Below are 26,716 nucleotides of genomic sequence, written 5' to 3'. Positions count from 1 at the left end.
CCACACCAGCAGCGCCCGAGGTTCAGCTCGCTGCCCCGAGGGCAGCTTCCCTGGCCGGGCTGCCAGGCACAGCGAGCCCTGCCCGCCTCTGTCCTCAGGGGACAGATGTCCCCGCGTGGTGCCACTATGCCCAGTGACACTGGATGCGGCACAGTGTTCACATCTGCCAACAGCTGGAGGCAGCTGCCCTCTCTGCATCCATTTTCAGCCTGCAGCCTCCAGCAGGGCCAGAACTTGTAAAAAGCAGCCAAGAACAGAGAAAAATCAGCCTCCAAGCCTCTCCTTCCTCCATCTATGGGACATTTTTAGGACTCTGCCACTTGCTCACAGACTATTGCATTTTTCCAAGACTTGGCTGCCCCTACAAGGGTGTTCTACCATGCAGCAATTACGGGAGAGGCCCGCCCCGGTCCCGCTGCCAGGCTGTGCCCAGTGGCAAAAAGCAGCACCAGGATACAGGGAAATGACCCAGCGAGAGCTGGGCCGGCAGGAAAGGAGGCATCAATCCCTCAGGGAAAGCGATTTATTTTTACCAAGGGGCACCGCATCCCAGCCGAAAAGCTGCTCTGCAGCTTCATGCCATATTTCCACTGAGAAAACAGTTTAAAACATTGAAATGCAATACTATTTCTGCTGTGGTTTGAAGGGGTGCGGGGCTGGGCAGCTTGGGGCTCCCATGCTTGAAGCCAACAAGCTCCAACTGAAACACGGCTGGGATGAGCAGGGAGCAAGTGCAGGGGAAATGCGAAAAGCGCGGCTGCCTTGGAGAAGCAAAACAACGGCTGGGAAGGGATAACGCTGCCACCTATAAATACATCAGACATAAATACATCAGAAGAGGAACATCAAGGCGGGGGAAGAGCTGTTTAAATGAAAGATCAATGTTGGTTCAAGGAAAAATAAAATGGGAACGACATTGAGCTGGAAATTAGATGGTTCCTACCCAAAGCGGGGAGGTTGCCCAGCAGCCTCCTAACGAGGATGAGAAACCAAAGTGGATTTAAGCTGCAGCTCCATATGTTCACCCCGGGGATGATAGGATGGGGTTACAGCGATCGTGGGATGCTGGATTTTCGCTGCCACCTCCAGCGCTGTGGCCGTGGAGCCCGGCGGGCTGGTCCTCGGGATCAGCCCCTCCACAGCACGACACCTTGGCTCTGCGCGAGGAGGGAGACTGTGTTTCAGGCGAGATTTCACACCGTGGAGAATGACTCACTTGGAGCAGGTTTCTATAAACAACCTCCTCCCTCCTTTGCCATCAGCGCTGTTGTTGTGAAGATTGCTTGAGACAGCACCCTCTAATTAAGCACAAGCCTCAGGCATATTCCTCATTAGCAGATATAGGAAGAAGTGTCTCATTATCATTACTCACTTTTCTATAAAAACTCACAAGTTTTCTGTGCTATTTGCCGCTCTGAATGCCGCCACACTTGAGAAGGCAAAAACCAAAAGCATCACTAAACCATCATTCCTGATCTGGACTCCTCATTAAAACACCTGCTTCTGATTCCTGACCGCAGTGACAGCAGCGCTAAGGAAACACCTATCCGTGGTCCAGGACCATCTCTCCTCTCCACGGGTGCCTGAACACAGGAGGTTTGCTCCACATGGGAAGGGAACATGAGGCAGGGTGTTGCCTTGACCCAATGCCTCCCGCTCGAGGATGTCTGTGTTGGGGCCGGTACGCTGAAGCCTCTGCTGTGGCATCGCGAGCCCCTGCAGTGAGGGCTGTCCCCTCCCCGGCTCTGTGCCGGCAGCTCCCATTGAGGGGCAGCTCCCTGCCATGTGCCAGTTGCCCCTTCGATGCAGGGCTCTGCTCAAGCACCAAGGACCTGAGGAGGATCCAGAGAGCGGCCATGGATAGGGAGACGCTGGCTGAGTTGAGCTTTAAACCCTACCTCCACCCCAGGTCCCTCTGGACCCTGGGACAACCCCTGCATTTCCCGAACAGCTCAGGGGCTGGGCAAGGGGATATTGCATGCATTTGCGGGCAGGGCTGCACTGCAACACAGGGTGTTTTCTTAGTAAGAGATCCAGCTGCATGCCACTGGGACGCATCCAGGCAGCTCCGGTACGTCTCAAGACATTTGGACAGCAAGTGGCACCTCTCCAGTCTCCCACAGAGCTTGGGCCACCCTTGGGCAGAGGGATGTGGGTGCTGCCCGGAGACCCTGCTCCCACTGCAAGGGGGCTTTCCCAGGCAGCCCCTGCAGCATACCCAGGGCTTACGGCAGCATCACCGCACCGAAATGCCACGGTAAGCTGTTGTCGGCAGCAGGTTTCAACCGAGGCATCAATCCTCCTGCTTCTCCAAGGGCTGTGGATTAATAGGTTTGCCGATGGGCAGCTCACACCGCTTTCAGCTGGGAACAACTAGCTGCGAGGGAGAATGGGGCATGAAAGGTCTCCACTCGGCTGCCCGTGCCTCAGCGGAGGTATTTACAACCCTGCATCTGGGACCGTGCCAGCTCCTGGAGGAGAGAACCATCATGGGACGCAGTGCTACCCTGTCCGGGAGGCATCAGCAGAAACATTAATACCGTCCCTCTCCCCATCGTACACGTCAGAGAATTAAAGCTTAGAGCTGAGCTGTCTGTGCGTTTCCCAGGCGCTCAAGAGAGCATCTACCCAGTCCACCCTCCTGCCCACAGGATGATCAGCTCCATCTAAACCCCCTCTTAAAAAGCAGCAAGGACAGATGCTGTTTGTCCAAGCCAAGCTATCGGGCACTGGCAGTGCCCTCACAAGCCTGGGTGTTAGGTACACCCAGTGTTCCCAGAAAAAACCAGCAGAAAGGCCATGCACAAGTGGCTGCTGGCTGCCAGCCAGGATCAGCAGTTTGGATGCTGGGAGGATGTCACCTTTGTTCAGCCGTGCTTCTCCTTTCCCCTCATTTTACGTCTGTGACCGACACATCCCCAGTCCAGCTAAGCCATTTATTGCAAGCAGCAGCTCTGTTTAAGCCAGCCCTTTTCTGAGCACAAATACCTCCCAAAATCCATGGGGATCACCTCCTAAGTTGGTCTATTGTCCGAAACCGCTGACAGCCCCTGTGTCCTCAGGCTCGTTTAGGAAAAGCTGAATTCAAGAGAGGGAAGGCATGGCAGCAGAGATCAGAGACCAGCGACTGGTCACAGACAGCAAACAGCAGGGACAGCACCCAGGCAGCACAGCCGGGATCTTGGAAACCTCATGCATGGCAGGACACGTGACAGGGGACACCATAAATCCTCCCCTGCAGCTGCTCCCCATCCTTTCCCAACAAGGTTTCCTGCCCTGGCACCATGCAGAGATGTGGGGGTGACAGGCAGGGTGGAAAGCAGAGGACAGGGTCAGCAGCGTGCTGCCACCTCCCACTGACTCCTACTCACCGAGTTGGTCCCCAGGATCTGCAGGTTGGGCTTCTCTGACTCCAGCAGCTTCGCCACCATCTTCAGGAAGCTCTCCACGAAGAGGTTGATGCTCTGGCAGTGGCAGGCCATGAGGAGCTGGTCCAGGGCCTCCATGGCAATACACACGTACCTGGGAGTGGGCAGAGGCCAGGGTCACTCCCCGACAGCAGCATGGGCCCGCGGCCATCCCTCCCTCCCCTCTCCCAAACTGCCTGGGTACCCACCAGCAAAACGCCAACCTCCTGCCCTGGCCAACTCAAGGAGAAAAATTTTACACCCAAAATACCCTTGGGATAATTTTAGATGGTGTTGGCTGCTCCCAGCATCTCTCCTCCTAGCGAAGATCCAACTGCCCCGGGGCCAAGGCTGCCAGCAACACCTTGCATCTCCCCCCGCACTGCTTGTGGGCCTCCCTTGCCCTGAACTGGTCTTTATATCCCGTGAGGGAGCACTGGGCTTTGTGCAGGGTGGGCTCAGCATCACAGGCAACCGTTCTTGCAGACCCAGCTGGTCCTGGCCAGGGAGGAGGGACAGGATGAGAACACAGAATTAGACTGATGTGCTCCAGAAAAGCTGTGCTTAAATACACAATAAAGCAATCCTGCAAAGCATCTTCATATCACCCCAGAAGTTCCCGGGGTGAGCAGGGTTTCCTCCAACAGTGCACAGACCAGGATGCAGCATTGCCCACACCAGGATTACCTCGTCCCCCATCCCTCGAGGGATGGGGCTCAGTCACTCAGTCTTGGCTCTGTGTGCCGAACAGGAACAGGGGAAGCTCAGAACCTGGTTCAAACACAGCAGCAAGAGGGGACGCACCCGTGACGGGTCCCTGGGCCATGCAGGTGGCCTCCCTGAGCGCAGCACATCCCTTCACCATCCCTCCCGACCAGGCTGAGCTCACCCACAGACCACCCTCTGGCAGCTGGCTTCACTGCAAGCTGCTACGGCACATATTCCAGGCTATTTATTAAACCAGTCCTGCCATGCTCCTGCCTCTAAGAGGAAGCTGGAAAACCTTGTGCCCAGCGATGAATCTCGATTGGGTGCCCGTTACAGAGGTGGCCAGCTCATTATGCTGCAACTGATGAATTTCTTGGGTGTTACTTCATATTTCCAAGGCAAACTGGACCAGTTGCTTGGAGTGGCTCTGGCGAAGTCCATTCGCAGGCTGGTCCTGCGGCACTTTCTGCATCGACAGCATCTGGTTCATTACCAACGTGGTGGCCGGAGCCCCTGGATGGGCTGCTTGTGCAATGACCACACTGACCTCCAGCTGCTGGTCGCCCACTGTGTGCATAAAGCCCAGCGAAGAAGCAAACCCCAGCCTCTGACTGTTCTGAGCAGACATTTATTCCAGATGGAGTTGCCCAAAACACAGAAAAAACCCAAATGGTGATTGCACCGAGTCTCACAGCTCCAGCTCTGAGGTATCCAAACACCTGACATGGACCCAGTACCAGGACACTGGGAATAAAACAAACTTTACAGCTCCTTACCACCTCCCTTTGACTCCTGCTCTCCGTGCAGCTGAGAATCTTTGTACCACAGCAGCTCACATCGAGCCCAGATCTCCTGCCATGGCCGAAAGCAGGAGGTGGCAAGCCCAGATTTCTTGATATTGAGCACAATTCCTCCTTTAACCTCCATTTTTTGAGCCAGCTCCTTGCACAGCTGGATTTGCAGCCTGGGTGGCACACAGCAGCCACCAGCTTGTGCTGCAAGAGGGAAACCCGAAAGCACCGAGCTCACCAGCAGCGAGGCGGGCAGGAGCTGCACATCTACTTGCACCAGCCCTGCCTGCACATTAAAGGGCAGCTGGGGAGGCAACTGCCCTCTCGGGGAAAAGGAGGTGTCTGAAAAACCCTGGACTTCCAGGTTCCAGCCGGTAAAACACAGAAAGATCGATCCCTTCTCCTGAGGCCCCAGAACTGCTGAAATCTGGCTCCAGCCTTGAGCAGATTCTTTGGTGTCCTGTAACGTGCTTGAGCTCACACTGCAGCCTGTCCTTCAGACACCATTACAGCTCTTCCAGATACTGTGAAAATAAGCAGCCAGCTATTCCTGATCTGTAAGGCTCCTACCCATCTGTCAAACTGGGTTAAAACTGGCCCAGAGGGAAAAAAAGGTATGAAGAGGTGACTGATGACCAGCATGAAGCATCAAGCTCCTTTCTTGTAGGAAACAAGGCTGAAAACAACATTCTGTGCCAGTATTATTGCAACAGCATGGCTTCTCTTTTGGGGACAACTGGACACAGGCCACCAAGAGGGAAAATGGACACTTGTGGAGTTGTCACCTCCGACCTACCCCAACCATCCTCTTACAGATGGTGGGTTGCATTGCTGCAAACTCAAACAAGAGCGCTTTCTCCTTTTAGCAATAAAGGTAACAAAAAGATGACAGCCAACAGGCCTGAAATCAAGGCTACCTTCATCTTACACGCAGGAGACAGGTACCTACATGCTCAGCTGCTCTTTCAAAGCCCAGCTGCGGTGTCAGCAGCAGGGCAAGCCCTGCTGCTCTAGCCAACACCGACCTACAAACGAAAGGTTGATCCAAACCCATTTCAGGCATTTCAAAGTTAGACCCTGAAAATCAGCTAGTGCTCCAACCCAATTACATGCCTACATGCACAGGCGGCGGAGGAAGGAATATATTCCCCCCTCCACCCACCGAGGCATGTCATTAGATGTCAAAAATCTTTGAAAGCTTTTCTTTTCCCAACATAGCAAGCAGAACCTGTTAACAGCCGCTTAACCGCAGAACATCAGGCAGAGCTTTGAATGTCCTGTCACTCCCGATGACGGGTGATGCAGATGAGGCTTTGAAGGTTTTCCAACTTTAACACTTCTTAGGCAGGCTGCTGGCTTCTCTTCCCCCAGGATAAAAGGCGGGCTGAAGATCGCACCACGAAGCTGAGCTGTGTTTGTCTGCTGCGGCTTTGTTCAGGAGACAACAAGAATCAATCCAGGAGCTATTTCAAAGGGAAGGAGCCCTCCCGTGCTCCCCCAGAGTTTCTAATCGGGGCAGTCAGCTATTTCCAGGTGGGCGCTGCTCTCCTTGCAGTAAACACAGCAAAGCCTTGCTGGAAGCGATGCGGGGAGGGAAGACGAAGGGATGGGGCCCAGCCAGGACCACGCAGGTAAGTCGGACAGAGCAAACACAGCAATCCCCATCCAGCCCAGTGCATCCCCATCATGTGCTCTCTCGAAAAGCATCAGCGCGCTGCCCCTCGTCCTTGCTCCCGCTTGTGCCACGTCACCATAGCTCAACAGAGATGTGCATGGGGTGCAGCACACCCAAGCTTGTCCTGAATAACTCCCAGCAAGCTGCAGCCAGGACCACCCTGTTTAGCTGCTTGCCCACACCTAGCCAGACTTCCATCTGGCTCTGGAAGAGCCACTGTGGGCTTTTAAAGGCCAGGAGCGTGCCACAGGCTCCTGATGATGGCCCAGAGGGATGATGGCAGTCCTGCTGCTGAGGACAAACACCATACACACGCAGACTCCTCAAGCACGATGCCAGGGAAACACTACATGGCTCCCAGCTTGCCTGGTCCCTTGCAACTTTGCAAGGAGTCTGCACATCCCTGCGTGCTCCCAGGTCTCCCTTTCAGAGGCAGAACATGCTCGGGTCTCTCTGCAGTGTGCTCGTAGCTTCAGGACACCTTGGAGCACACAGGAGCTGTGTACCCCACACATTCTCCCCCTTGCGTGAGCCCCCTCTACTATCTAGTGTCCCATCGTTATGCCAATCACTGGGGCGGCTAAAACAGCCTCCCAGCCCTTACCCATATCGGTGTCGGCTCACGTCTCGGATGAGCCGCTCGGAGAGGTAGGCACCGATGCGATCCAGCTTCTCTGGGGCAGACAGGGCATAAAATGTCAGCTTCTCCATGTTGGTCTTCACCAGCCCATCCTGAAAGAGCAGCACAGGGCATCACAGCCTCACACCCAGACCCAGCAAACATCAGGAGCGTCTCTGCAGCAAACCTTGGCAGCGATGCCAGAGGTCTGGAGCACACCAGTCCCATCCCAGCGCTTCCCCACACCTTGTACACCAGGGAAGGCAAATGAGGATTGCATTTAGCCTCAGCTGAGGGCTCTCCGATGCACCACAGCCAGGGGTGACCCCAGTGCAAGCCTCCATCAAGCACCCCATACTGTAAACACGAGAACCATTTGCCAGCCCCTAACAGTGCCCCAGCACCCAAGGGGGACAGAGGCAGACAGGGACATCAACACCTCCAGGCTACTGAGGCCAAACAACACAAGCGTGCCAAGCTGCCAGCCCCAGTCCCCCGCAGCCTGGAAAACTGCGGTGCTTCCTCCTCTCCGCATGGCTCAGCAGCAGCCTCCTCTCTTGTTCAGCTTTGCTGCCAGCACCATGACAAAACAGGCGCTCACCGCCTCCCTGGGGAATCCCAGCCCCGCTACCCCCAGCCGGGAGCCCCTCTTCCACTGCCTTCGCATCTCAGCTGTGAAAAGGAGACAAAGAGGCCGGATTTGGGATGCTCCAGGAACAGCTGACAGGGCATCCCCCATCTCCAATTCAGTGAGGCAGCAAGCAGGGCACCAGCTTCCCCACATCCTGGAAGCATAAGCAGCTTTTGAGCTAGAAAGCCCGGCTGAGGCCCCAAGGGACCCCCGCTCTTAGAAGCTGCTTTCCTTATCCTGCAAAGAGAAGGACGTACGCCTTCAGGTCCAGTCCCCCATCCGCCCATCCATCCATCCTCGGCATCTGCCCGGCACCTTTGGGAAAGGAAGCCTGTCCCTCCAGGCCGATGTGGCTGGAGGAGCTGCTTCTGTATTTCCACTCACAAACAGGCTTTAAAGGAAAATCCAACCCTCCAGGGATGGTCTTATGGAGTCAAAGCATCGCCAGCCTCCCAGGAGCTGTCTCTGGGTAGGTCACACCGTGTCCCTGCAACCCAAGCACCGGAGCTTTGGTGTGTGAAGCACCAGAGCTTCGGCACGTGAAGCAGTGCCTCGTTTACCTCTGGGTCCTCAGGGAAGATGTTGTCGACGAGTCTTTTATAGCGAGGACGCAGGGCGCCGCAGCAGCCGCACACACCTGGAAGAGGGGAGACAGAGCCGGTCAGCAGGGACAAAATCCTCAGCTCCAGGGCAAACCCCTGCGTGGAGGTGCCCTTGGTGGAAAACATATCCTTGGATTCAGCGGGGAAGCCGGGGAAGAGGACAGCGCACCAAGCTGACAACATCCCAGAGTTTTGCAGCCAAAAAAAACAAGGGAAGAAAACTGCAGCTGAGAGGCAGGGAATTGGCTGGTGACCAGCGTCATTTGACGTAGGACTGCAGGGTTCTCTGCTTTTCTCACCCAAGAAAGCAGCCTCCAGAGACCAAGATGTCCAAAGTTTCCCTAAATCTGTGCCTCTGTATCTTGCAAGATCCTCTTTTGCAGGTCCTCAGACCAAGAGCTCTTTCCTCCAACCACTCACCCGAGGACACACTACTCACACCCTGCCCCACGCTCCCCATGGAGCCAGCAGCGATAAAGAGAACACAGACTGCTGGAGACAGCAAGACAGAAAAAGAAGAGAGAGCATCTTATGAGGGCTATGAAAGGAAAATGCATTTTCCCATTTGTAGCCCCAAAGCTGAGCTGTTGAGCAACGCCAAACACCTTTGATTGCCCCCCTACCTTTGGGCTGCTGGATCGTGGTCGCTCTCCCCCAAGGAGGGCACCAAGTGTTTTGCAGGACACCAACACGACCATACCCAGCATCTCTTTTTGAGGGGCCTCAGACATGACAGCAGTTCGTCCCCAATGCACAAGCTGTGCCCCGTGCAGCCTCTCCGAGAGCCAAAACCCCTCACAGCAGCAACTCGGCAGGCCAGCGAACGACGGGCAGCAGCCTCATCCCAACTGAGAGCAAAGCAATTAGCCCTAGCCGCCAAATATCCCAAACGTGGCTGCGATCCCCTGCTCTGCTTACGGGGAGCTGCCGAGGGAGGAAGGGATCGTTTGCAACCTGGATATTTCTCCCTGTGCCATATCCTGTTTCTCAGGACCGCAGCACACCCTCCACAGCAGCCAGGGATCCCACTGTCTTTGGCTCGGGGACGGCCCGTGGTCCAGGTGGGCTCTCGAGCATCCATTGTGCTCCCACACGCACCAAGCATGGGGATGGCTGCAGCACCAGAGAGTTCAGCGTTCGTGGGCACCTCCACCGTGATACATCCCCCTGCATAAAGCTGTACCAGTGCTGCCCTGCCTCCCGGCCGCTGATGAATATACACAGAGTTTGTTTATTTTAAAAAAAGGGGGGGGGGGAAAGAGATTGCTGGACCCGCTACCCTCCCCAGCACTGCTCCAAGGGCTTTGCACGCCAGGATCCCCCTGCTCCAGCACAATGCATTTTTTCCCCGGGGCCTGGTGTTACTCGGATGCTGCACCCCACGGAGGAGACTGGTGTCAGCCACCCCAAAGCACCGGCCTTTGAGAGCCCGGGCAAGCGTGAGTAATTTGGGGCTGCTTTTTGGCAACCGCCGCCGAGAAGCAGAAGCTGGGGGGACAAAGGCTGCGCCGGCGGGAGCCGGCGACCGCTCTTGCTGGAACGCATGAGCTCACGCCTGCTCGCGCCAGCTCCCGGCGCTGGCACCGCTCGCTTCCTGCAATGTGCTCGCTCGCTTCCTGAGCACGTCGCCTCCGACGGCGGGCACTCGCGCGGGGGAGGCAGCCTGCGCCCCATCTGAAAGCTGCCGCTTGCTTCGGGGTCCCCTTTGGACCCAGCAACGTTGCGGTGGCAAAGAGCTCCTTCCACCTCTCGTGCTCTCACCGCAAATCCCTCCGCACCTTCCCACTATCCAATATTTTATTTCTAAGTCTCGTATCTGCTGCTCTCCCTCCTCCCTTCTCAGCTGCCTTCAATCGATTTTGCTCTTTTTCCAAAGTACCTTTAAACTGGCCTTTTAATAAATTCTCGTTTGCCATTCACACAAATGAGCGACCAATGATCTCCTGAATCCTTTTAATAAATTCCCCTCGCCTGAGACAGCCGAGGCAGCATGACTTATCTCACCTTGCCGGGCCATGCATCCTGCCGGCGTCTCAGCACGTGCCATGAGCTCTCCCTGCAAAATAGCTGGAGAGTTTCCCCGTAAGCGATCCCATTAGCCAAGAAGCCAGGTCCCCTCCACCTCCCGCAGCCTCCTCAGTAATTATCTCACCTCCAGAAATGTGACTTTAGAGTATTTTCAGGATTAATGCACATTCCTAGCCCTGGGAGAGGAACAAAGAGCCCAGCCGTGTTCCCAGTCCACCACCCTCATCCCGATGAATGAAGCTGAAGAGCAGACACAGCACGGATCCCATCAATAATAATTGCATAATTAAACCTAGTGCCTTCCATCTCACCTAACACAACCTCTTCTTCCAGTAGTAGGAGATTTTTAAGGCCTCACCTAAAGAAAGCAGCAGTGGGAGAGAGACAAAGACCCGAAGCACCTGCCAGGAGGACAAACATGGTCCAGACAGGGAAGACAGGAACGTTGCTCAACACAAAGCCATGTCAGGCCACCGGTGGGTAGGATCCCACCACGAGGACAGGGCTTCCTCCAGAGCAGTGCCTCCAGGTGAGGCTCTCTGATGTGCAGTAAGAGGGCTCAGCTCCCTGCAGCAGGGCACTGAAAGGGTCTCTCTCACTTTGCTTGCATGAAACCAAGAGAAACTTTCCTTCCTCAAACCCCTGCCATCTGTTGGTTTTGCCCAGCCTGGACATACACAGGCACAGACAGGGAGACCATAACTCCTTAAAAAAGCAGAGTAAAAATGACACAGACCTTGAGGAAAGAGGAAGATTTTCCCTTGTTTTATTTCCTCCCTCCAAGGGTTCTCCAGAGAGCAACAAACCCAAGTCTGGTCCTGACGCCAGGGCTGAAATCAGCCCTGTGCTTGGTCTATATGGGACCCCCCCCAGACCCTCAGAGCACCAAACCCTAACGCTGGGGCTAGCAACAACCCCCCCAGCCAGGCTACCCGACAAGGTTCTCAGACAGACATTTCTTCTTCCAGACACCGGTTTCCTTTAGCACCCACCACACTGACCCCATGCACCTTGTACCCTTGCATCAGCACCACAGCCACAGCTCCGGCCCTGAGCAAGGCACCGACCGGCAGCATCCCCCCGCGAGGACAAAAACCCACAGCCGCAATCCATTCCTCCAGCCCAGGCTGGTACAAGGTATTTAAAAAAATAGAATTATGACATTGAAGGTCACCAGCTGCCAGAGTGGCTTCCCCCTCCCAGGAGATCCAACCCAGCACCCCGGGGAAAAGCAAAGCGGAGAGAAGGTACCTGCTCCGGCCACGTGCAGCATCTCCCAGGAGCAGGCAGGGCCGGCGGCACAGAGCCGCAGCGCAGGGCCGAGAGCCCAGGTAGTCAAAGCCATCACGTCCGGAGCAAACCGGGGGGCTCGGGGTGCCGGGTATCGCTCTCCTCTTTGCCGAGCAGCGGCCAGGGCCGGCCCAGCAGCAGCATCGCTGCAGGGGATGCTCAGCCGAGCGGGAGCAGCCGTTTAAATAAATAAGGGAGCTTTCAGCACGGCTGCTGAGTCACCGAGGCAGCTCTGATGGCAGCTGGGAACGGCGCTGGCTTTGCTCTGCCGGCGTCTGCACCGGTACGCGGGGGCGGCCGGGGAGCTGGGCATTTCGGAGAGCCCCGACGTGGAGATGGGGGTGGTTTTTCAAGGTCCCTTGAGCCCAGAGCTCTCCGGTTCAGCACATGAAGCATCGCTCGTTTGTGGGCAGCGCTAACAAGGGGGGAGGCTCAGCAGGTCGGAACCGACCCTGAAACAGCATCCAGGGATGTGACAGACATGCAAGCACGGACCCGCACGGCGCGTCACGCTCTCCTCCTGCCGGCAGCCTGCCGCTGTGGGAACCAAGGACATGGATTTTCTTAAAGATCAGGTAAATCGAGGCATGGAGAAATGTGACTCGATCTTCTCCCTATGGAGGGAATAAGGTGGGAAACCAGGAGCAGCATCGGCTCCCGCAGCTACCCATGATACGTGTGTCACCTCTGTCTTGCACCCGGCTGGGGCACCCCAGCGGCATTTATCGGGCTCTTCACCACCACTCCCAGCCGCGGCAGGTCACATCTGTACTCTCGCCGAGGGGCAAAGCGAGCCAAAAGGGCCTTTTGCTTTGATAGCTCAGCTCCGAGAAAGTCGATCTAATTGGGGATAATTACAGTCTTTCAGTCCCAGCAACTGTGGTTTGCTAGCATAACCCCCACTTAGCTGCTCCGACGCCGGCATGAGCCCTGAGGCTTTCAGACAAACTCGTTGCATGCGTTTCCAGGAGAGGGGTTCACTGGTACCAGCTGTAACTGGGGGTTTTGGGATCGAGTACAGCCGGCTGAGAAGGGACACAGGCCCAGCTCACCTCCCGAAACAACCACGCACTCTCCCACCAGTGCTCTGACCTTGAGCCTTTCCTCGTCAATCCCCTCCCCTCTCCCCATTTTAATGGCATCCTGGCAATAAGCACGGCTGGAAAACCTTATGGCCATATTATTTGAGGCCTGGAATTTACTTAATAAGGGCACTCCAACTGATTGCAAATAAATCTTAATTAAATCACGCAAAATCCCTCATTAAACCTAATATCCCATGAAGGTCGCTCTCTCATCCCCAAGCAAAAACAGGGGCCTGAAGGTAGGGGGTGTACCGCCAGCCCAGCATTGTCTTCCCCCAAGCCCCACACCGAACCAGAGACCCTTCCCTAATCTGCTTAGCAAAATCTTATTTATGCAGTCGATGTGAGAGTCTCCTTCATATCCATCCTCTGACTCCCTCAGGCACCCGATGGGTGAGCCTGCCCAGGGAAAAGGATGAAATCTCCCTGCTATGCGTTAGAAATGTCACTGAGCAATATTCAAGTTGGCTCAGAGACCCATTAGTCCTATTTTCTGTCTACCCTGGGGTGGGCACAGAGGGATGGAGCGAGGAGCCCCAGCCCATGGGAAGGGGAAAAAAAAAATATCAGGGAAGGCAAGAAACAAGCGATGCTGGCAGAGAGAAGGGACAGACTCAGCGGTGCGAGGGACGGCGGGCACTGGAAGAGATGTAGGGCATCGCTTGCAGACCCCCTCCTACCCGAAAGCCATTCCCAGGGGAAAGCCCACAGCCATAAGCAAGCGTGGTTGTGAGCTCCCCTGAGGGAAAGGCTTGCTCAGGCGCTCCTCTGAGCTTCTGCCACCAATTTAAGAGCAGGAAAACCTACATTAAAAATCCAGTTGCTGTGGCAGCCAGCCCCCATTTGCCTCCACACCCCCACGGAGCCAGGGCAGATCCTGATGTAAATCAGCACGACCCCATGGGCTGGCAGAGCTGTAAAGCAAGCCAGTAAATCTCTCTCTAATCGTGTTTAAGAGAGCCAAACACACTAGGCACCGATTAAAACCGCGACCCAATGCCCTCCTCGCAGCATGCTGTGCTGGGAACGGGCAAGGACAGCAAGGTGTCCCGTGCCCTGGCCGGGGGAGGCAACGGCAGCCCCCAAGCCAGGAGGGGAGCCGGATCGAGCAGTTCAGATCAGCCTGATGCAAAGAAGAGCTGTTGGAAAAAAGCAGCCATGAAAAGATGGGGGACCCTAGGTGGTTGCATTAAACCTCTACCACCTTTAGTGGGGGAGGCAGAGCTGGGGAGGGGGCTGAATCCAGCTTGCTTCCACAGCTCTGTAATTTGGAGCAATGTCGTGATGTTAATTAATAGTTCCTGACCTTCCTGAACGGTTCGGGCCGCGTGGCCGCAGCTTGTTCCCTTCCCCACTCGTTAATCGCCGTTCATCCAAGCGTCCTTCGGTAAGAGTCAGCATCTGCAAAGGGGGTGTTATAAAAGCTGACAGCTCATCTGCGAGCAGAGACACTTTTGAGGACATTGCAGAAGACCCAAACCTCCAAGAGCAGCACAAGCCAGCGCTGATCACAGGGAGCTGCATCTCTTGACGCCGGCATGAAGGGACAGCGAAATGTTTCGAGGCACTGACAGCAAAGGAAGAGCAGAGATGCCCGGGACTGGCAAGCCAAGGCTGCCGCTGCCAGGACGTATTTCTCATGTTGCTGAGCGGGATGGACAGGAGCATGCCGGAGAGGGAAATGCTCTCCCAGACATCGCCCGCAGCCCGCTCGGAGCCGTCGGTGCAAAACCTTTTAGTTCAGCGATTAAATTCGCAGCTTCCCCCTGGCACTTCTCCACGCGCTGCTCTCACCTCGCTTCCACCGTCGCAGCCAGGACTCGCCGGGGCAGACACCGCGGCCATGGGGGGCAAAGCGGCTCCACGCAGAGCCCCAGCGTGCAGCTCTGTGCCGGGGCTCCCCCCAGCCCATGCAGGGAACCCCCAAATGGGAGCTGCTCCAGAGACCGAATCCACGCTGGTGCCAGCATGTCTGAATCCCACCTGGATTTGCCCAAACATGCTCCCTCCCATCTCCCCCCTTCCAAATGCCAACAGCTTGAGGCACGCAGGCATCAAATCCAGCTTTAACAACTCCGTGGTGAGCGGTGGGACATAAATCAGCCCCACTGCCAGCTTACACCAGCGACGGATTCGGCCCTCCGTTATTTACATTTCACTGCTCGGCCGAGCCTGCTGCTCTGACACCGCAGCGCGCGCACAAAGCTTCAATAGCGGCCAGGTTAATTAATATTTCACAGCGGTGATTAGACTCGGGCATTAAGACCACACCAGCCCTTTTGCACGTGGGGGAAACCACTCATTAAGGGCAGAGCTGTGCGCCGGGAGGTTTGCATTACGTACCTGGCACGCTGGCAGTGCCGATTTGAGGGGAGAAGAAAGGGAGTTAAGCGCCTTAATGGGTGCCTGGTTTCATTATACAACACACGGCAGAGGGAAAGCTGGGGGGAGCAAAGAACTTAAATAGCAGGAAATGCACTCAAACTCTGGCCTCAATGCAGCTCCTCGATGCGAGACGTTCACCAGTTGTCGTGTGGACGTGGTGTGTCTGGTCCGGACCATATAGGTGTGAAAGCTCTGATGGAGGCTGAGGGTCCACCCAGCATCAGGGCCAGCCTCCGAAAACTGCTTAATTAAGAGCCAGGTTCATTTTGCAAGCCCAGGGCCTTGCCCCACGCAGCACAGAGCCGGATGCGATGGAATGGCCAAGGACATGGGAAAGCTTGCAAGTTTGAAAGGTTTTTAGAGGAAAAAAACCATGCAAATCCCCCCGCCCTGTTTTGCATGTGCAACAAAAAACACAATAAGGACCTTTGTGAGATGCTGACCACACACGTTTCTGCGGTTTCCTATTTCCCCAAGATATGCTACATTGAAGCCTACAGCCAGTTTTAGCTTTTGGCTGAAAATCTGACTGAACACCCTCATTTACGGAGACACAGAAACGTGATGGGACCGGCCACGGCCACGGCCACGCTTTCTCTCTAGCCTTTCTGGGTTGTTCGCAGTCCCTGCCGAGAGGGAGCAACTCCAGTCCCCAAGGCAGAGCAACCTGTGACGGAGCTACAGCGCTGCAAAGGGTTCAGCCGGGAGCGAAGCATCTCTGGAAGTGCATTTTCTTGTGCAATTACCAATTGCGCAAGCAATTACCAGAGCCCTTAAGCAGTCCGGCTTGATGAGGTTCAAGGTGAGCAATGCCAGCTCCTGGCCTGGCACAATCCCCTCTAGCATTTGCTCCAGGCAAAGGAGTCCTCATCTTCACTGCAGGGGTCAAATCCTGCCCATACACGGCAACGCCGTCTGGAAATGCACCAGGAAAAAAGCCCTCAACTCGGCCACAGCCATCGAGGTTTAACACAAACCTGTATGAGAGCCGTGGCTGGGCGGCTCAGGAAAGCCCCCAGCATAGCCGGCACCACAAATAGCCCCTTTTCCTCTACGAGCACTGAATTAATTTGCAGATCATTTAGTTAAAAAGCATAGAAGAAAAAAAAAAAAAAGGCCAAAAAAAAAAAGCTTAATTGCATTTCACATTCCCCTGCTGAGCCATCCAGTCTCACCAAGCGCTATTTATTTAGCGCAAAACCCATCCTCTTGTGTGGCTGCTGGCTGTGACTCAGTGGCACGCTGGCAGCCCCAGACAGCTCGCAGGGACCTTGCTGGCACCCACCACCGACAACGCCTCCTCCCCGGGTAGCCGAAAAACCTCATTTCCCCTGCTCCAGCTGCTGCCGAAAAAAAAAAAGGGAACCTTCTCTATTTCCAGCTCTGCTGGCGTGGGAGGAGACAGCTCGTGCCGGCGACCAGAAAGCGAAGCGAGGGAGCGTAGAGGAAACAAACTGCGGTGAGCGGCTGTGGGGCTGGATGGTCGGGATACGGCTCCCAAAGGCTTGCTGCCGCAGCTCCGACACATGCTGCCTTCCCAGCAGCTGCCAAAAGTATGGGGGGGACTTGCAGACAAGCCCCACTGGGAATCCCCCATGGAAATGTCAACCCCATCCCATCTCCGCAGCTCCCTTGCTCCCCACTCTCCCCCTGTGCTCTCCTCAGAGCCGTGCCCCTGTTCCTGGAGTGCTTTCAGCCCAACGAGCTCACTCTGCCTTCTGCACATATTTCTGAATTAAAGCCCAGCCTCCTGGAGACGGTAGTGAAGCAGGAAGGTTGCTGGCAGCTGGATACACAAAGCACTGGGCTTCTCCTGCAGCCAAGGCGATCGCACAGCCCTCAAGCGTGGGGCAACCGTGCCCTCTTGCCAGCCGAAGCCTGACAGCAGCACCCCAGCTCCTGTGGCGCAAAATCTCCCATGGAGCAGCTAATCCTCAAGCCTGGCTCAGGACAGTGAACTCCCACCGGAGACGGGGACACCAACCTGAAGGCTCGGCTCACAAAACTGCGGTTTGCACGACTCCAGCCACCCAGGCCAGGTGCCGGCATAGCTGGGGTCGAAGCTTGGCTCCCCCGTTTTCACCGGTGACTGCAAAAGGAAACCAAACCCGGGCTAAAAACGGGCGTAGATCCCCAGCAGCCCTGCTCCACGGGCACAGCCACCACCACGGCCCCACACCACAAGCCACGGGTGCTAGGCACAGCCATATGCCAGGCACACACAAACACCAGCTCAGCGCAAGGTGCCAGCGCTGCAGGATTAGAGGGGATGCAAAGGGTGGCCTGTGCCCCCCACGCTGCCCCTCTGATCACCTCCCAGGGAGGCAGCAGGTCTCCCCCATAACAGAGCAAGCGTTCTGCACCACTTTGTCCTGTCCACGAAGAAAAAACCATCCCCAGTCACTCATCTAATCCTTCCCCCAGGCCAAGAGACAGTTAAAACAGAGATTAAAAAGATACCAATAATCCTTTGCATTCCTAATGCACCTTTCATCCGAAGTATCCCACAGAGCTTTCCAGCTCCTGGATGCTTTCCAGGACCATGAGCCGCAGCAATGCCTGGCCATGAGCGCTACCGGGGAAGGGACCAGCCTGGCTTTTGTCCTCGAAGTCACATTCAGGTCCCTAAAGATGCTCTGCCCTTCCCCACCCTAAGGAAACGCCAGGTATTTCGGAGCACAGACTTCCCCAAGATGCTAGCAGAGGCATAACCTGTGGATAAGTGGAGCTGTGGCCCGATGTGACATTCTCATTCCCGGTGGGAAGGACAGGCCGGCCACTGAGCCAAGATCCCAGGGGACAACCAGAGCATGTCACACCCCTTGGGCCAGATCATTAAATGGGGCTCTTGGGGACCTGTGGCTCAGCTCTCCCCCAGGTATGCAGAGGGGCTGGGGTCCCCTGCAGTCCCCCGGCAGAGAGGATTATTACGTGCTCCAGGCTGCTGGAAATTGCTTGGATGATGACAACAGCTCCCTGCAAATTCCTGCTTGCCAGCAGCACAAATTCCCAAAAGAAAACCCCCCAAAAATCAGCCCAAGCCCCAACGCGGATGCAAAAGCCCTGAGCAAGGCAGGGAGCTCAGATGGAAAATGCACCAGCGCGAGCATTTGGGCATCGGGGACGGTTGTCCTGCAACGAGAGCATTGCTGCCATCCCACGCCAGACAGACGGGTCCTGCGGTCAGAGGGGGCGAGGGAACGCCGGCGTGGAGGGGGCTGCAGAGGGGCCGTGTCCCTGGGGCACACAGCAGCCGTCACCGCAGGCAGCCACAGCCGAGGAGGGGAGGGAAGCAACCCTCTTGTTTTGTGGGTGGAAAAATACCAGCTGGGAGACCTGAATGACTCAACGGAGGCCACGGAAGAGTCAGCACAGTGACGAGGAGAGGAAAGGAACGGAACCCATGCATCCTGCCTCAGCTTCCCTCCTGCTGGCCCCACTAGGTAGAAACCCGCTCCCCAAGCCCACCAGCTCCGCTCCTTTCCCCGCAGGAGGCAGCTGCTGCATCCCAACACATCTCAGGACCTCCCCCCGTATGCACCCCACCAAGCCCCAAAACAAGCACCCCATCACCTGGGAGGGGGCCGGCACCCTGCCCACCCATCTCCCTCCTGCCGCATCCTGCCGTGCACTCACCCCTGGCACCGCAGCACCTCGCAGAGAGGGGGCTCGGCCAACAGCACCAAAGCGACCCCGCAGCCCTCGGGGTGGGCTGCGAGTCCCCGAGAAAGGGCAGCGGTCAGGGGCTCCCTCTTCCGTGGTGCTCGCCCTGCGCTGACAGCCTGGGGAAGGATGCTCGGGCAGCGAGGATTTAAGAGCCACCCGGCCACCCCCCAGCTCTTCCCAAAAGCTCCCAGCGGCTTAGCGTGGCCCGCTGCCCCGGACGGGGGGCAGCCAGCTGCTCCACCAGCTGCTCCCCATTACGCACGTGGCATCACCCCGCCGTGCTTCCTGGCCGGGGACGCGGGACCCCATATGCCCGCCCTGCACAGAGGGGTGACAACAGTGACAGCGTGGGAGTCAACGGCGGGGACGGCAGATCCTCAAACACCTCAAGGTGTGTGGGCCTATATGGGATTGGGGTCTGCCCTATGCCAGGGACCGGGCAGCTCCCCAGTATTGCAAGGGGGTGGTCATATATACAACCAAGATCGCCCTTGATCCTTGGGGGGGGAGGTAGGTGACACTTCCCCCCCGCCCCCAAGTAACCAGGTAGAGCTGAACAGCCCTATATAGCACCCAAGGCTTCCCCACCCCAAGGACTGCGTGATCCCCCAGCAGTATGGGGGTCATTGGTCCTATAGAGAAGCAAAGTCCTCCCAGCCCTGGGGAGCAAGTGACCCCAGGAACTCAGGTTGGGGGGGCAGTTAATGGACAGCGGTCCCCCAGGAAGGGGGCAATGCCCCAGTGATAGAGAGGGCATTTGCAGCCCTTTATGGGACCACGGGGTGTGTCCCAGCCCCAAAGAGGGGACACCTTCCAGAAACTGGGGGGATGCATGCATAGACCCCGTCTAGAGTAAGCTCAATAGGACCAAGGTCCCCCCAAACCCAAAGAGGGGATGACCACCCAGTAACTTAGGGGGTGCACTGCCCTGCAAAAGACCAATGTCCTCTGAACACCAGAGGGGTCACCCCCAGTAAATGGGGGAGGCACAGCTCTATATAGGATAGAGGTCCTTCCCACCCCAAAGAGGAGATACCCCCCAGTAACTGGGGGGTGCACAGCCCTATAAAGAACGAGGTCTCCCGACCCTAGAAGGGATGAGCCCCTAACCGGGCCCCGGGGGATGCAGAGCCCTGCCCCGGGGCGGAGACGAGTCCAAATCCCCGGGAAGCGGGGGGACACGCACGCCCGGACCGACCAATACCGGCCGCGGACACTCACCGTACATGGCCGCTGCCGTCGGCCCGGCCCGGCCCAGCCCGGCTCGGCGCGGCTGCAGGCGGCGGTGCCCAGCCCGGCTCTGCCCCACCGAGCGGCGCCGGCCGGGGGCGGCACCGGGGGGGCGGCACCGCAGCGGCGGCTCCTCCCGCCGGCACGGCCGCAGCGCCCGCCCGCGGCCCGCCCCGGTCCGGCCCGGCGGGGACCCTGCGGCACCGGGCCCCCCTGCCCCACACCCCGTACCACCTCTGCATCCATCACGGTAGCCCCCCCCCCCACCGGGCATCCCGCCCCACGCTGCACCCACACCGCGCACCCCACAGCACCCACCCCACGCTGCACCGCCTGCCCCCCCCCGCCACGGGGCACCCTGTCCGGGCTTTGCCCCACACCCGGCAGCACAAGCCTGGCAGGGGGCAAAGCCACGGGTGGTAGCGGCTCTGCCCGGCGCATTTGGGGTCTGCCAGCGAGCCGGGATCCGCTCGGTTCCCCCCATAACACAGCAGCGAGGCCCTGAGCATCCTTCCTCCGCAGGTCGGATGGCCCCGAGCCCCGTTTGAGCACCCCAAATCCCAGCAGAGAGGTTTCCTTCGAGAGCTTGCAGTGCCCCGTGCTCACTGTTCATACCGCTCATCCTGGGAATAAGCACCCCGGAGTGTTACACCAAGCCACTTTCCCCCGTGGGGAGGGGATACTGCGTGTGCTACCCCTGTCTCGCTGCCAACCCCGTGGAGCACCGGCCATGGCATCTGTGGCCACCCGAGTGGCAACCATGAACACCGCGGCCTTTCCCTGCACCAGCCACCGCCAGCCCGGCCAGGTGGGAGCTGCACCAGGCTCCCAAAATACAGAGGTGTGCTGCTGCCGGCAGCGAGAGCTGCAGGGGGACGGCGCAGGAAATGCAGACGGATCCAGGTCGGCTCAGCTGCTTCTAGAAAGTCCTGGAGAGCAGGACAGAGGGGGGCTCGGACTGCCCTGGGGAGACAGGGACACCAGGGAAAGGGCTGAGAGCGCTTGGAGGGGGCGAGGAATAAGGAAAATACCTCCCCGAGGTGCCTTTACTTTGCGTTACTGCGGCAGTGCCCTTAGCAGCACTGAAGCGATGCAGCAACGCCCCGCTGCCAAAGGGGAAACTGAGGCAGGGAGCCACCCCATCCAGGTCCCTGTATTGTCGGTGGTCCTGGCCACACATGCCATGGGCACCGCACCGGTGCTCCCAACGCACCAGTGCCCGGCCGCAGGTCATGGATGTGAGCGCTGATCGTCTCCCGCGCTTCATCCGGCCGTGCAGTCGCTGTTGTCACCTCCCAAAACCTGCACCACAAACGGGAACGTGAGGTCCCGGCTTTCCCAATACCCCAGGCAGGGAAGAGAGAGCGGGAGACACAAGCCAGCGTGCGGAGGCGATGGCATTCCCACCTCGGTCACTGCCGCAGCCCCCAGTCTTTGGGCTCCAGTCGAGGATGAGCCGCAGGAGGGTGGCAGGAAAGGCTGCTGTGTCCCCAGGGCGCAGGAGCACCCGGCATGCCAGGCAGGGCTGGGACATGAGGAGGTGTCAGGGCACGGGACCGCAGAAGGGCATGAAGAAGCGTATAGCACGGTATGGCATGGCACGGCACAGCATGGTACAGTGCAGCAAGGCACAGTACGGCACAACCTGGTTCAACACGGCATAGTACGGCACGGCACTTCACGACACAGCACATCATGGCACAGCCCGGTTCGGCACAGCACAGCCTGGCACAGGAAAGTTTGGAGTGGTTTGGCATGCACAACACACACACTCACGCACGGCACTGCACGGCACAACGCAGCGTGGCACTGCAGAGTACTACACAGCAATGCCCGGCACGGCACAGCGTCGCAAGGGCATGGCACGGCACAGCACGGCACAGCACCGCTCTGCACAGTCCAGCACAACCTTTTCTCCTTTACATTTACCTTTTTCCCACTGTTCAGATCCATTCTGCTTCTTTTCCCAGCTGGCCAGGCCGACATAGGGGACTTTGTGCCGGAGCCTCTCGTGCCCTGGGGCCCCACACACGTCCCACGGCCGCCCCACAGCCATGGCATGTCCCACGTATGGCAAGACCAACCCATCTGCAAAGCCCGAGCCCTCCCTGTGCCAGACTCTTGTCACAAGCATGAGTGACCCAGTGAAGCAAAGATGCCGCTCTGGGCCGGGGCTGGGGACAAGGACAAGGCTCGAGGTGACAGGGCACCTTGGCCAGGGAGGGCCAGGGGACCAGGGAGGTGCTGGCACCGGACTGCTGCAGATCTCCCCCCTCCCCGAGCTTTTTGCTGCGTCTCTTCCCACATGGCAAAGCCCCTGGGTTGGATCATCTAATTAGGCAATAGCTGGTGCCTCATGATCCTCCTCGCAGGGAAATTATGTTTTAATTAAAACATTTTGGGAGTTAATCTGTGTTGCCGATTCCCCGGGTGGTGGAGCAGCCGCACGAAGAGCCGTGTTCCCAGGGGACTGGAGAGCTTTCATGGGGGACATGGCAGCAGTCACGGGCCGAGGGAGGGGGCTCCTGAGCGTCCCTGGTCAGGCCCAGCCCCAGAAGCAGTCGTAAAGTCCTTTTTATTGTGAATTAAAAGCCTGAGTAAAACCCGATGATGAGGGAAGAGCCTGAAGCAGACGTGGCAAATCCCCCCAGCCCAGGAACCCTCGTCCTTTGCTCACGGGGATTTGCGATGCCATCGGCTTGCCACGAAGGGACATGGTGGTCATCGGGATGGCGCTGTGGGGCAGCCAAGGAAACGAGTCCCCCACAGCAACTTTGGGGACCTGGGGACAGCCCCCACTCAGCTGCCAGCGCCAACCCCCACCACCATCGACAAGCCCCGAGGCCCCTCCAGCCCACACCCAAAACACGTAGGACTAGTCTGAACCCCCAAAGTTGTTGCCACTGGAAAAGCCCGGCAGAATCTCTGCCCTCAAAGAGCAAGGATGGACACAAGCATCCCTGCCCAGGGCCAGGACGGATCCACGGAGATTGGGGCAGGGGTCCAGGCACATGGCTCCTCCTGATTCATGGCGCAAGACAAGGGCAGAGAAGAGTTAAACCCTGCCCGCCACCAGCGCTGCCCCTCAGCCCCTACCTGTCATTGCCACAACGGGGACCCCAACACACTCCAGCCTCGCCCAGAGGGATCCAAGCGCATCTCTCCGGCACAGCACAGTCCCCCTCACCTCTCCAGCAGGCAAGGGGGGATGCCAAATCACTTGGGGCCTGGGATACTCTCGGGAAACACGGCTGCGTCCCCGCCGAGGGCTCAGAAACGCTATGCGGAGCTCAGCATGGCAGGCAGGGTGGGCATGTGGGACACCGAGACGGATCGCTGTGCCCCAAGCCTCGGGATCCCTCTCTGGGACGGTTCCGAGGGAGTTGGCCGGTGGGTGCTGGGGGAAGGCAGCGACCCAGAGGCAGCCAGAGCTGCGACAGTCATGCCAGGAGGACGGCGAGGAGCTGCTCACCCTGGGCACCTCCTTTGTCAGACAGGTCCATCCCCGGTCCGTCTGCTCCCTCCTTCCTCGCATCCCCCCGCTCTCCTGCAGCTGTTTCCATGGCCACGGAGCTGCTGCAGCAACCGCAGAGGGGTCTCCAGCACTGAGCCGTGCATCCCTTCCCTGGCCACGCACCCAGGGCAGAGCCGGGCCCTGGGCCCACGGGCCAGCCCCCCGTGGCTGCTCCCACACACCAGCACTCGGCCTCGAGGCGTTTGCACCGGCTCATGCACACCCGCATCCATTCTGGCACCAACACTCGCCACGTCGCTTGCACAATGCCCAGGGACGGGCTCTTCCCGTGCTCTGACAGTTCTCACGTGCAATGCACCACCTCTCACACGTCTCTGTGTTATTTCTTGCACGAGGATCCATTTCTCACACGTGCGTGGCACAGGAGGGACAAGGACCGGGAGAAGGGACGGTGTCGCAGTGCAAGGCGATGCTGCCTGCGCGCGGATCGCTCGCAGCAGCAGACGGAGGAGGAACTCTGCCGAAAAGCCAGGCGCTGCCCTCCCTCCGGCTGCAAGTGGTGCACCTGTGGGCATCTCTGCTGGGAGCACTGGTGTTTCCAGGGATATCAGCCTGAGATGCCCCAGCTCCAGAAGATGCTGCGGGCAAATCAACAGGTCACCTGAGCCTGAGCCACGTCTCCCCGATGCTCTGGGCTGACCTGGGGCTAGCTCCTGCTGATGGCACCCTGCCCCAGCTCCCCAGCCCTTGCAGTGCCGCAGAGAAGCTCCCTGCAGATCTTCAGGGAGGCCCTGCACTTGTGCTGGGGGCTGCGAGGGCTACAGGACCGTCCCCAACGCCACCCAGACATCCACAGATGAGAACCACGGTTATTCCACCCCAACACAAAGTCCGGGGACAGTGCTGCGCCCTGCACCACCCCACCTCCCACACCACCAACACCCTGGCTCAGGGATGGGGAAACTGAGTCACGCTCTGCCTCTCATGCCCAAACACCACTGGCTCTTTCCCCAAGCCCAGCGAAGCTGTGCAGGCCACAGGGACACTCAGGGGACATGGGCAAGGTTGTCACCACCACGGCTTTACATGCGCACCTCATGCACGGCTGCTCCAGACCATTAAACACAGCAGGGTGACAGTGGCAGGGCCAGTTCAGCCACAGAGACAAAAAATCCAGTCTCTGCCAGCCAGAAACGTTGGCTACACCCACACGAGCAACCCAGGCTCAGCACAGACACAGATGGGAAGATCTAAATCATGGTGATCCCGTCTTGTTACCAAATGCCGTAGGGGTGACCCAAGGGAGCGTCAGCAGGGAATGAAAGGCTGGTGATCGGGAGACACCGAAGCCTGTGTCCCTGAGCCAGGACTGGGCTTCGCGTGTGAAGGAAATCCCTTTAGAGCCTCTGATACGTGCCTTAATTCCCCTGGGCAGCCTATCACTTCCTAATGCACCCGATAAACACGCTGAGACAACACTTGTGTGCGGCAGGAACGGCTGTGTACCTTCACGATCTTCATATTCTTTTGTAGATATTGACACTATGTATAACCATACTTTATCTATGTTAGTTTATCTGTGCATCTGTAACTTTACTACCCTACCTGGATGTGATTTTAACTATACTGCCCCAATTATTGCTTGTCAAGTACTGTCAACTAACTATACCCCCTACCCCTAATCTCTAACGGAAGAGGTTTTGCAGCACGGAGCCTTACATCGACTGTTGAAGCAGGGGAGGGAGCAGGCACAACAAACGTTAATATCTGTCCACCACAGGTCACACAAATCCTGGAACGCGCTCAAAAAATAGTCAAATGTAGCTGGTGGGAATCCCTTTTAGGGTTGTCTCCACCACCACTACAGGAATATTCAACGTCTTACTTCTAACGTCTAACTCCCTCAGTTGTTATCTTTATTTTGAGCCATTACTTACTTGTTTTAGTCACTTTTTTACATATTAGTACTTGGTTTTTGGCCTGCACTATTCTGATGGTTTCTCGGTGCACCACTGTATTGACTCAATGTAACCCTTCATCGCTTCATGACCAAACTCTCCTCCTTGCCTTACACCCCCAGGGATGGAGGTGGGAGGCGTCGCCATCGATCTTGGCCTTACACCACCACGACAAGATGACCACCCTTTCCCCCACCAAACAAGGGGTGAAATGCAAGGCTAGCATTGCCTCACACGTTACTTCCAGGCCCCATGCGTGCCAAGGACAGAACCGGCACGGAAAGGGAGCAGAGGTGGGATGTGATGATGGGTTAACAAGCCCAAACGGTGCTTCTGCAACACAACAATGAAAAAGGACAGTCCCATCAGGGAATCTGGGATTCCCTAAGCCTGGCCGGCTGGTCCAAGTCGCTTGTCCGGAGAAGCAGCCATGCCCTGCTCCCTGCCTGCCTAACATCCACGGTCGTGTAAGCCTTTGCACGCCCGGATATGGAGTCTAGCCCTGTATTAGTGAATTACTGGATTTGCTGTCATGACCTGGATAATTGCACTGCTGATCTGTATTTATTACTGTACCATTATTTAGAGATAAATTGTTTATCCCTAAAGCTGCTGGTCTGGTGTCTGTTACCATATCCCGAACCTATAAGTCAGCAGGGCTGCTGTAAGTCCTTACGCTGCCCAAACTCAGTGAAGAAGTTGGCACGGTGCTAAAGCTAACCCCCGCATCCTCCTGTCCAGGCACAGAGGAGTTCTGTTCCTCCCAATCCAGAGAAAACCCCACAGAGGGCTTTATATCTGATAGCAAAACAAAGAGAAAAAAAAACCCCTTCTTTCTTTCTCCTCTTTTCCAAACAAACTAAAGGACACGCTTGGCCCAGGATGAAATGCCCAAAGAGAACCCCAACCTCTTCTCTCTCATGCCGCTGGGATAGGGGCAGGGCAGCGCTTGCCTCTTGCATGGCAGTGAGAATTACAAGCCCATTCCTACGCTGCTGCCGCGCACGTAGGATCCCTCATGGCTCGGGAAGAGGAACAGTGCCCTGGGCCAAGGCGAGGAGCTGCCCAGAGATGTCCCCACCAGCATCTCAAGGAGGAAGGGCTGAATTCACCAAATCAGCTGCCAGACAGATTTGTAAGAACCAATAACACCCATATGACCAGAA

At 57.3% G+C, this 26,716-nt stretch overlaps 1 protein-coding gene across 1 annotated transcript in view; it reads right to left on the bottom strand.

Moving 5' to 3' along the window:
• The window catches only part of EFR3B (EFR3 homolog B), a 54,779-nt gene that overhangs the window by 26,719 nt on the left and 1,344 nt on the right, over positions 1–26,716 (bottom strand). The window contains exons 3-5 of the mRNA XM_050893307.1: positions 8,392–8,468; positions 7,186–7,313; positions 3,372–3,522 (exon numbers count right to left, since the gene is read on the bottom strand). Of these exons, the coding sequence (XP_050749264.1) occupies positions 3,372–3,522; positions 7,186–7,313; positions 8,392–8,468 (356 nt within the window). The remainder of the gene's footprint in view (positions 1–3,371; positions 3,523–7,185; positions 7,314–8,391; positions 8,469–26,716) is intronic.

The sequence above is a fragment of the Gymnogyps californianus genome, chromosome 3 (genome assembly GCF_018139145.2).
Source record: "Gymnogyps californianus isolate 813 chromosome 3, ASM1813914v2, whole genome shotgun sequence".
Taxonomy (NCBI): Eukaryota; Metazoa; Chordata; class Aves; order Accipitriformes; family Cathartidae; genus Gymnogyps; species Gymnogyps californianus.
The sequence above is the reverse complement of the archived record's forward strand: the minus strand, read 5'-3'. Positions and strand labels throughout refer to the sequence as shown.